Source organism: Somniosus microcephalus, chromosome 5 (assembly GCF_052327205.1).
Source record: "Somniosus microcephalus isolate GS21.2 chromosome 5, FLI_Smic_1.0, whole genome shotgun sequence".
Taxonomy (NCBI): domain Eukaryota; kingdom Metazoa; phylum Chordata; class Chondrichthyes; order Squaliformes; family Somniosidae; genus Somniosus; species Somniosus microcephalus.
The window spans coordinates 34187656-34199736 of record NC_140991.1 but is presented as its reverse complement, the minus strand read 5'-3'; the positions used below and the strand labels follow the sequence as shown (position 1 = coordinate 34199736).

The following is a 12081-nucleotide window of genomic DNA, read 5'->3' as shown; positions in this document are numbered from 1 at the left end:
AGGTCAATCAGGCCTAAATCACGTGGGTTGGCTAGAACTCGATGGAGGCAGGACTACAACCCTGAAAGTTGTAGTCCTGCCTCCTATCCAACTCTTCAATGAAAATCCAGCTCATAGTGTCTGTCACCTACTGAAGGGAACTTGGTCGTACTGTACTTACAGTTTATTTCCCACCCGCACTGATAAGGAGCATGTCATCTAAAAAGGACTGGGTGACCCACATTGAGACTTTTCCTTATTACATTCAGGGTCAACCTTGGCCAAAATACAATCTGCTAAAAGCTGGTCCTGTCTTAAACTGGCAATTCTGTTTGCGCTGGCATGGCCTCAACTTGCAGAAACGGGAGCTCATAACTTTGTCACAAGCCTGACTGGGTCCCAGAATATGTCGACTGGGTGATTACGTTATTCCTTTTTTTAATGGTGCTAAGCAACAATAGCAAATGCAGCCTGTAAAAAAAACTGCGCAAAGGTTATGAGCTTTTGAGGAGTCATGGCACTTCAACACTATAACCTGGCCAATATTTATCCATCAAAGTAGTGCTGTTGGTTGAGGGATAAATATTGGCCAGGACACGGGGCAGAACTCCTCAGTTCTTCTTCAAATAGTGCCATGGGATCTTCTACGACCCGTCTGAGAGGGGTTGGTTTAACATCTCACCCAAAGACAGCTCCTCCAGCAGTGCAGCACTCCCTCAGTACTGCATTGAAGTGGCAGCCTAGATTACGTGCTCAAGTCTTTGGAGTGGGACTTGAACCCACAATCCTTCTGACTCAGATGCGCGAGTGCTACTGACTGAGCCACGCCTGACAGCAAGGATGCAGCTGGTAATGCAGGTGCCACTTTCAGTGAGCTTGATTTGTAACTATTTATAAAGTCTGACAGCTTCGCCAAACAGCCAATAAAATCCAGGTCTGAATTTATTACTGTGTCTTGCCTATTATTCCAGTGAGTAAGGGAATGGGGAATCGAGACATAACAAATAGATCAATAAGGACTTGCAGGCTACATTGAATGTAATGTCCACAGACTTCCCCCTGAATGCACAAAGCAGAGGCAAGGCATCTCAGTCACTCAGTTCGATCTAAGACCTTGCAATGTGAGTTATCACAGTTCAGCAGTTCCAACACAAGCATTGCACCCAGTCGATTCTTCAGGAGATTCTAACTTACTGGCAGCACAGATAGAATACCAACTGTAAACTACCAGAACATCATTAAATAGTCACGTGTGCCTTACCTTCATACAGCCAGTCGCTCAGGCCATTGAAAATGACCCCCTCCTTCCCAGTCGCTACCAGACGTATAGCGCGGCTATTAACGTTCAGCTGATAGAAGATGTTGTTCTCAAAAATGAAAATCTGGTCAACAAGGAATAAAATGGTGGATTAGGGCTGGTGGAATAAAATGAGGGTCAACCACAACTACAGCTAGGACCAAGCAGCTACCTCAGACTTGACTCTTGTCGCTAAAGGGGGCGGGCAAGATTCATGTAGAACTGAAATGGATAATTCATGTGGGAACATTTTGGTGGTGAGAGGTTTGAAATGTCAAATCATTACCATCATTGACAGGAAGTAACCAGGAATCCACAGGAGATGCACATCCTAGACTCCAGATAAGGGCACTCCCCCTTTTGCCTGGTTTTTGATTCAGGGTTTGCCTGTGGGCAACTTTGACTCTTCTAATATTTTCTTGGCCGACTTCCCATCTTCCACCCTACGTAAACTTGAGCTCATCCAAAACTCTGCTGCCTGTCTCCTAACTCGCACCAAGTCCCGTTCACCCATCACCCCTGTGCTCGCTATCCTAACTCGCACCAACTCCTGTTCACCCATCACCCCTGTGCTCGCTATCCTAACTCGTACCAAGTCCTGTTCACCCATCACCCCTGTGCTCGCTATCCTAACTCGCACCAACTCCCGTTCACCCATCACCCCTGTGCTCGCTATCCTAACTCGCACCAACTCCTGTTCACCCATCACCCCTGTGCTCGCTATCCTAACTCGCACCAACTCCTGTTCACCCATCACCCCTGTGCTCGCTATCCTAACTCGCACCAAGTCCTGTTCACACATCACCCCTGTGCTCGCTATCCTAACTCGCACCAACTCCTGTTCACCCATCACCCCTGTGCTCACTATCCTAACTCGCACCAACTCCTGTTCACCCATCACCCCTGTGCTCGCTATCCTAACTCACACCAACTCCTGTTCACCCATCACCCCTGTGCTCGCTATCCTAACTCGCACCAACTCCTGTTCACCCATCACCCCTGTGCTCGCTATCTTAACTCGCACCAACTCCTGTTCACCCATCACCCCTGTGCTCGCTATCCTAACTCGCACCAACTCCCGTTCACCCATCACCCCTGTGCTCGCTATCCTAACTCGCACCAACTCCCGTTTACCCATCACCCCTGTGCTCGCTATCCTAACTCGCACCAACTCCCGTTTACCCATCACCCCTGTGCTCGCTATCCTAACTCGCACCAACTCCTGTTCACCCATCACCCCTGTGCTCGCTATCCTAACTCGCACCAACTCCCGTTCGCCCATCACCCCTGTGCTCGCTATCTTAACTCGCACCAACTCCTGTTCACCCATCACCCCTGTGCTCGCTATCCTAACTCGCACCAACTCCCGTTCACCCATCACCCCTGTGCTCGCTATCCTAACTCGCACCAACTCCCGTTCACCCATCACCCCTGTGCTCGCTATCCTAACTCGCACCAACTCCCGTTCACCCATCACCCCTGTGCTCGCTATCCTAACTCGCACCAACTCCCGTTCACCCATCACCCCTGTGCTCGCTATCCTAACTCGCACCAACTCCTGTTCACCCATCACCCCTGTGCTCACTATCCTAACTCGCACCAACTCCCGTTCACCCATCACCCCTGTGCTCGCTGACCTACATTGGCTCCCAGTCCGGCAAAAGCTTGATTTTACAATTCTCATCTTTGTTTTCAAAGTCCTCAATGGCCTCGCCCCTCCCTGTCTCTGTAACCTCCTCCAGCCCTACAACCCTCCAGGAAATCTGCGCTCCTCCAGTCCTGGCCTCTTGCTCATCCCTGATTTTAATCTCTCCACCATTGGTGGCCGTGCTATCAGCTGCCTGGGCCCTCAGCTCTGGAGTTCCCTCCCTAAACCTTTCTTGTCCTTTAAGACGCTCAATATAAACTACCTCTTTGACCAAGCTTTTGGTCACCTGTCCTAATATCTCCTTAAATAAAAACAGAAAATGCGGGAAACACGCAGCAGGTCAGGCAGCATCTGTGGAGAGAGAAAGAGAGCTAACATTTCAGGTCGACGACCCTTCATCAGAAATCCACAGGAGATGCACACTCGAGGCTCCAAGTCAATGTAACGATGACAAAAGGTCAAAACGTTAACTCTGTTTCTCTCTCCATAGATGCTGCCTGACCTGCTGAGTATTTCCCGCATTTTCTGTTTTTATTTCAGATTTCCAGCATCTGCGGTATTTTGCTTTTCTAATATCTCCTGTGGCTCGGTGTCAAATTTTGTTTGATAATCGCCCCTGTGAAGCACCTTGGGCCATTTTACTACATTAAAGGCGCTGTATAAATGCAAGCGGTTGTTGTTGTAAGGGCAGGCAATGAGGGTATTATCTCTTCTCGCCCGAGTTTTTCAGTGTAGAGCTATTCACCTGTTTTGACTTGTAATCAAATACAACTCCAGGGGTAGATTTCAACCGTCGGGCGACTGACCAGCAGAACTCGCCTGGCGGACCGCCAACCAGCTGGTAATGCTGCCGGTGGGCCTGGTCCTTTTTGAGGGCCGGGCCTCATCAGCATCAGACCGGGAGGGGGGTGGCATGTGGAAATTGAGCGCCCCGGGGCAGGCTACTGGGCCACAGGCCTTCGCAATTATCGCATGGCCCAGCTGGACTCCAAGACGGTAGGTAGGTAGGTAGGCCGGTCGGTGGGAGGGGGCTGTGGATCTGGTGCGGCAGCGGGCCAGGCTGCTCCAGTTGAGCTCAGAGGAGGATTTTCCCTGTTCCTCCCGGACCCGCTAAAGTAGAATCACTGAATCATACATCATAGAAGGAGGCCATTCGGCCCCTCGCGCCTGTGCTTTTGAACAGCTTGATCAAATCTCCTCGACGCAGACTTACCCGTGAGCTCCTCTCCGGCTCGGCCTCCAGCTGAGGTCGGGCGGAGTGGGCTTTCGCTGCCCAGCGCTACGCCCTGGGGGGATGATTGCGACGTCCACAGGAACGGCGGGAACGGGGCTACCCAGCATTTTCAGAGCGCTACCGCCTCGTCTCCACTGGGCGAGTGGCCTCAAAATCCACCCCAAGGTCTCTCTTTAAATGCCAGAATGGGATTAGCAGCTTCACAAAGACATAAACCTCAGCCAACGGTCAAAAATTAAAACAATAGCAAAATACTGCGGATGCTGGAAATCTGAAATAACAACAGAAAGTGTTGGAAACACTCAGCAGGCCGGGCATCATCCGTGGAGAGGGAAACAGAGTTAACGTTTCAGGTTTCTGACGAAGGGTCACAGACCTGAAACATTAACTCTGTTTCTCTCTCTCTCCACGGATGCTGCCTGACCTGCTGAGTGTTACCAGCATTTTCTGTTGTTAGATCAAGAATTAAAGTCAAGCAACTCTCTTTCTTACCATTTACACTGAGCAAGTCCCCCAGTTTGTGCACACAGAGCTTGCACTGATCCGCTCTCAATTCCATCCCACATTCTTTGGACCATTTAATATGTCCAGGCCACTTTGAACTGAAGTTTCAGTAAATTAACTGGCTCGACAACAGATGTAGGAGGTCATGATAAATGGAAGCGAACTCTCACCAGTGGGAGTCTGTGTGGACCCTATGCTGTTCACAATAGTTAAGGCTATCAGGTTTGCAAATGACGCTGAGCCACGTCTCCAGGCAACGAATTAAGGCCTTCGAAAGAGCGGGCGGCGATTTTACAGCAGCAAGAAGCTATGTGTATTTTAGAAGTCTGAACCAGCTTAGCTTCAATAGGTTAAGCTGGGGAAGGTAAGCTCATGTTTAGAGAGATAATAAGTTGCACCTTCCTTGCTTTTCATGACCGAGGAACACAGGAATTAGTTTGCTCTCACTGTGAAAACCGTATGCTGTTCATTCATGTATTTTATGTAAATAATCCAAGTACTGGTCTGCAGCTGTGGCTCATCTCAGTAACGTGCTACTTCAGTTCACCTTCTGTAAATAGAGGAGGTTTCACATGGCAGCATGTGCCACATTTCAGTAGTCAGTAAAGGCTTCTCATACTATCATGCCATCATGCGTAGGTCCCTTGCAGTCAGAATCGGGAATTTATAATGGGGAACAAAGAAATGGCTAACCAATTAAATACATACTTTGGTTCTGTCTTCACAAAGGAGGACACAAATAACCTCCCAGAGATGTTGGGGAACATAGGGTCTAATGAGAGGGAGGAACTGAATGAAATCAGTATTTGTAGGGAAATGGTGTTAGGGAAATTGACGGGATTGAAGGCCGATAAATCCCCAGGGCTTGATAATCTACATCCCAGGGTACTTAAGGAAGTAGCCCTAGAAATAGTAGATACATTGCTGATCATCTTCCAAAATTCTATAGATTCTGGAACAGTTCCCATGGATTGGAGGGTAGCTAATGTAACTCCACTATTCAAAAAAGATGGTAGAGAGAGAACGGGGAATGACATTGGTAGTGGGGGAAATGCTAGAGTCCATTATAAAAGATGCAATAGCAGAGCACTTGGAAAACAGTGACAGGATCGGACAAAGTCAACATGGATTTACAAAAGGTAAATCATGCTTGAATAATCTACTGGAATTTTTTGAGGATGTAACTGGTAGAATAGATAAGGGAGAACCAGTGGATGTGGTGTATTTGGACTTTCAGAAGGCTTCCAATAAGGTCCCGCATAAGAGACTAGCGTGCAAAGTTAAAGCACATGGGATTGGGGGTAAGGTACTGACTTAGACAGAGAACTGATTGGCAGACAGCAAGCAAAGAGTTGGAATAAACGGGTCTTTTTCCGAGTGGCAGGCAGTGACTAGTGGGGTACCGCAGGGATCGGTGCTAGGACCCCAGTTATTCACAATATATATTAATGATCTAGATGAGGGAACTAGATGTAATATCTCCAAGTTTGCAGATGACACAAAGCTGGGTGGGCGTGTGTGCTGTGAGGAGGATGCAGAGAAACTCCAGTATGATTTGGACAGGTTGGGTGATTGGGCAGATGCATGGCAGATGCAGTGTAATGTGGATAAATGCGAGGTTATCCACTTTGGTGGCAAAAACAGGATGGCAGATTATTATCTGAACGGCAATAGATTGGGAAAAGGGGAAGTGCAATGAGACCTGGGTGTCCTTGTGCACCAGTTGCTGAAGGTAAGCATGCAGGTGCAGCAGGTGGTTAAGAAGGCAAATGGTATGTTGGCCTTCATAGCGAGAGGATTCGAGTACAGGAGCAAGGATGTCTTGCTGCAGTTGTACAGAGCCTTGGTGAGACCACACCTTGAGTATTGTGTGCAGTTTTGGTCGCCTTATCTGAGGAAGGATGTTCTTGCCATGGAGGGAGTGCAGTGAAGATTCACCAGACTGATACCTGGGATGGCAGGAATGATGTATGAAGAGAGATTGGGTTGATTGGGCTTGTATTCGCTAGAGTTTAGAAGAATGAGAGGGGGTCTCATTGAAACTTATAAAATTCTAACAGGACTAGACAGACTAGATGCAGGAAGGCTGTTCCCGATGGCGGGGGAGTCCAGAACCAGGGGTCACTGTCTAAGGATAAGGGGTAAGCCATTTAGGACAGAGATGAGGAGGAATTTCTTCACCCAGAGAGTGGTGAACCTGTGGAATTCTCTACCACACAAGGCAGTTGAGGCCAATTCATTAAATATATTCAAGAAGGAGTTAGATATATTTCTTAAGGCTAAAGGGATCAAGGGATATGGGGAGAAAGCAGGGACAGTGTACTGAATTTGGATGATCAGCCATGATCTCATTAAATGGCGGAACAGGCTCGAGGGGCCGAATGGCCTACTCCTGCTCCTATCTTCTATGTTTCTATGTTTCATATTAGTTTGAGCTGGTCGTCTGGAAAGGGGTCTCCTCACCACGGCTTCTTCGACGGCCCCTCCCAAACCCGCGACCTCACTAGCCTGGTAGGACAAGTGCAGCAGGCGCACAGGAACACCATCAGCTCTAGGTTTCCCTTCGAGTCACACACCATCCCGAATTGGACATGCATCTCCATTCCTTCCTGGTCGCTGAGTCAAAATCCTGGAAGTCCCAACCTAACAGGACTGAGGGAGCCACCTTCACCACACGGACTGCAGCGGTTCAAGAAGCAGACTCACCACCACCTGCTCAAGGGCAATTGGGGATGGGCAATAAATGCTGGCCTCGCCAACGATGCCCACATCCCATGAATGAATAGAAGTAAAATGATCCAGATATTATGCAGAAAAAAGATGCACTCCGGATAATAGGGAATGTAAGGGCTGCTGTGGAAAAGCCAATAACACTCAATCTATGTAAATATCTGGCATAAAAAGCCAAAAACTCCAACGGAAGTTTCAGAGATGAACAGTGAGGATATGCCAGAACCTAGGGCTCTAAACTTTGAAGAGAACCCCACAGAGACTGAACCGAGTTGCACTGGAATAAACGATTCAGAGAAGGTGATATTCACATTTCTAAACGTGCACTTTTGCATCAACGTGTTGTTATTTTTGATGTACACCAATGCAGCAATGACCTGTATAATTCAAGAGGCAACAACGTGTTATTAAATGAGGTATCGGACCCCTTTCCAGGAGATCATCTCATACTAATTAGAAAGAAAGCGCCTTTCACGACCTCAGGACGTGCTAAAGTGCTTTACAGCTAATTAAGTGCTTTTGAATTGTAGTCACTGTTGTAATCACAGAATCACAGAAACTCCACAGTGCAGATAGAGGCCATTTCGGCCCATCGAGCCTGCACCAACACATATCCCACCCGATCCCCGTAACCCCACGTATTTAATCCCCCTAACACTAAGGGTCAATTTATCATAGCCAATCAACCTAACCCGCACATCTTTGGACTGTGGGAGGAAACCGGAGCACCCGGAGGAAACCCACGCAAACACGGGGAGAATGTGCAAACTCCACACAGACAGTCGCCCGAGGCCGGATTCGAACCCGGGTCCCTGGCGCTGTGAGGCAACAGTGCTAACCACTATGCCACTGTGCTGCCGTAATGTTGGAAATGTGGCAGCCAAATTGCGCACAGCAAGCTCCCACAAACAGCAACGTGATAAATGACCAGATAATCTGTTTTAGATGTTGGTTGAAGAATAAATAAAGGCCAGGACACCGGAAGAACTCCCCTGTTCTACCTCAAATAGTGCCATGGGATCTAGTACATCCATCTGAGAGGGCAGACAGGGCTTCGGTTTAACATTTCTTCTGAAAGCCAACACCTCCAACTGTACTGTACCTCAGTACTGTCCTGGAGTGTCAACCTAGATTTTGTGTTTAAGTGTCTGGAGTGGGACTATGAACCCACAACCTTCTGACTCAGAGGTGAGAGTGCTACCACTCAGACATGGCTGACAGTTGAACTTGCATTGAGTGCAATAAAACTCAATCTAAAATATGTTTCTATAAGAGGCATCAAGGGGTATGGGGAGAGAGCGGGAATATGGTATTGAGATAGAGGATCAGCCATGATCATGTTGAATGGCGGAGCAGGCTCGAAGGGCCGAATGGCCTACCCGTGCTCCTATTTTTCTATGTTTCTAAAATACTAAAAGGTAAAGACAATGTTGATGAGAGCAAATCATGCAACAATGAGTAAAAAATGGATGGCCCAAGTGCTAAGGTAGCAAGACTCAATGAGATGAGAGTTTAGAAGGATGCTCACCCTGATAAGATTAGTAAATATGTAGAACAGACCTCCAGCAACAGCAGCCAACAACAACTTGCATTTACAAAGCGCCTTTGATGTAGTAAATCATCTCAAGGCGCTGCACAGGAATTTCACACCAAGCCACATAAGGAGATAGTACTGACCAAAAGCTTGGTCAAAAAGGTCGGTTTTAAGGAGTGCCTTAAAAGGAGAAGGGAGAGGTAGAGAGGCGGTGAGGGTTAGGGAGGGAATTCTACTGCTTGGGGCCTAGGCAGCTGAAGGCACAGCTGCCAATGGCGGAGCAACTAAAATCGGGGATGCGCAAGAGGCCAGAATTGGAGGAGCGCAGAGATCGCGGAGGTTTGTTGGGCTGGAGAAAGTTACAGAGATAGGGAGGGGCGAGGTCATTATTAACACGATTAAAGCAGCTGGAGAGACAGGATTGTTGTGTTTCAGGGCCTTCTCCTGTTCTTAACGTTCTTATGACCTTACTTATAAATATCTGATTAGGTGTGGGATTGAAGGTCATGAGGATAAGTACATACAGAGATGATTCAATACAATGGTTTTTGTGCTGCTGGGACCATGGAAATGTAATCTGTGGATAGCAGCCAAGCACAGTTGAATAATGCAGCATGGAACGCTCGATAGGAGAAAACATTGCTGCATTTTCCCTCAGGAGATTAAATAAATTGGGTAGAGTCCATGATGGACTAGATTGTTCACAGTCTGCAATAGGATCGGCCTTAATGGCTTTATTTCATTCCATTCTTTCTTATGTGTTCTTAGTGCTATCAATATCTGTTAAGCTGGTCACTTGGCTTGATATCATCAGCAAGGTTTACAATATTATTGAAAGTTCTCTCCTCCATTTTATCTAAGGGATCCAAAATAATCCTATGTAGAACTCCCTACTCAAAGCCTTTCTCCTGTTCCAGTCCATTTTCAACCCTAGCTAACTTACTACTCATTCCCAGTGCCCTTATCTTATTTAAAAGCCTGACGTGTTAAACCTTACTAAATGCTATCTAGATATCCAGAAATAAAGTTATCAAAGAATATTTGTGAAGTTTACTAATCTAAGAAAGAAAGAACTTGCAGTTATTTTGCGCCTTTCATGACTTCAAGATGTCCCAAAGTGCTTTACAGCCAATTAAGTACTTTTGAAGTGTAGGCACTGTTGTAATGTAGGAAAATGTGGCAGCCAATTTGCGCACAGCAAAGTCCCACAAACAGCAATGAGATAAATGATCGGACAATCTGTTTTTAGGTGTTGGTTGAGGGATAAATATTGGCCAGGACTCTGGGGAGAACTCCTCTTCTCTTCTTTGAAATAGTGCCCTAAGATCTTATACGTCCATCTGAGAGGCCAGACGGAGCCTTGGTTTAACATCTCATCCAAAAGATGGCACCTCCGACAATGCAGCGCTCCCTCAGTACTGCACTGGAGTGTCAGCCTGGATTATGCGCTCAAGTCTCTGGAGAGGGACTTGAACTCACAACCTTCGGACTCAGAAGTGAGAGTACTACCACGGCCATGATTCTGAAATCAACCTTACTATCTTTTATTGTGCATGTGAGGAAGGCTACTGTTGTTATTGCTCTGATGGCGAGATTCCACAGGGTGATTGTGCCCCACAGCACACAGTGCCCCCCCCCACCTTGGAGTCAGTGTATTCAAACATTGGCTCTTTGGTGGGGGAAATTTCCATTGATTAGGGAATTATAAGGTTGACTGGAAGGCCGTTTTTGAAGGGAGGAGCTGACTGAGCCAGCTCCTGAACTTGCAGGAAGAAGCATGCTAGTAGCAGAAAATGCACTGGGTAGGTTTTTTATACATATATGAATTATGCACAGCTTTTTATTGGGTATGATACACTATTGGTCATGGTGCTGGAGTAAAAACCCAGAACAGGTGTTCAAATCCCATCAGGGTAAGTAAAAAGAAAGAAAGACTTGCATTTATATAGCGCCTTTCACGACCACCGGACATCTCAAGGTGCTTTACAGCCAATGAAGTACTATTTGAAGTGGAGTCACTGTTGTAATGTGGGAAATAAGTAATCAACCTAAATTCCAATAATGATCATGAAAGCTCCTGGATTGTTGTAACAATCCAACTAGTTCACTACTGTCCTTCAAGAAAGGCAATCTGTCACTCCTGCCCGGTCTGGCCTACGTGTAACTTCAGTCCCACGATATGGGGTTGACTCAGGACAACTAGGGATTTCCAATAAATAACGCCTACCCAATGTCACCTACATATCAAGAACAAATAAATAAATATTCAATTTTTAGCTTTGTGCTTTGTGTCAGATTCCTTAGCTTTCCAGAGACAAAAAAAGAAACACCTTTTAATATGGGAAAGACTTTCTGATGGAATCAAGGCTGCCATTACGTCTAAATTTCAAACAAACAAATTCAAACTTTGGCTTTCAATGATTGACTGTCAGCTTCGGAACTGGGTGGGTGGAAGGGGGCGGGGGACGGGGCGGGGCGGGGGGGGGTTGGCAGTACAGGGGAAGATCGGCAATTGGGAGGGACGGGTGAGGCCGAAGGCTACCTTGAGGGATCGTGCTCCTCCTGGTCCACAAGCAGTGCTGAAACAGCCACTTACCTTGTGGAGACAGCCGCTCCCTTTCACTGCCGAGTTTCCTGACCCCCCCCCTGGGAAACCCAGGCAGCAGCAGTAAATTTTAAATCGGGCTCACAATTGCGCCGCGGGAGCCTGATTTAAATATGTTAATAAGCGTCCTGCCTTTCCACGGTGGGTCACTCAGAGACCCCGATATCTGTAGAAGTGGCGGCGGGTTGGGGTCGCGTTCCCGCAGATGAAATTCAACGCAGAAAAGTGTGAAGTGGTACATTTTGGTAGAAAGAATGAGGAGAGGACATATAAACAAAATGGTACATTTCTAAAGAGGATTCTGAAGGGGATTGACAGGGTAGATGCTGAGAGGTTGTTTCCCCAGGCTGGAGCATCTAGAACTAGGGGGCATAGTCTCAGAATAAGAGGTTAGCTATTTAAGACTGAGATGAGGAGGAATTTCTTCTCTCAGAGGGTTGTGAATCTTTGGAATTCTCTACCTCAAAGGGCTGTGGATGCTGAGTCTTTGAGTATATTCACGGCTGGGATCGATAGATTTTTAGACTCTAGGGAAATCAAGGGATATGGG

General features: G+C 47.1%; 1 protein-coding gene across 1 annotated transcript in view; it reads right to left on the bottom strand.

The window, feature by feature from the left end:
• dpp6a (dipeptidyl-peptidase 6a) overlaps positions 1–12081 on the bottom strand; it is a 690808-nt gene that overhangs the window by 271871 nt on the left and 406856 nt on the right. Inside the window, exon 7 of the mRNA XM_085987517.1 lies at positions 1241–1361. Coding sequence (XP_085843643.1) covers positions 1241–1361 — 121 coding nt within the window. The remainder of the gene's footprint in view (positions 1–1240; positions 1362–12081) is intronic.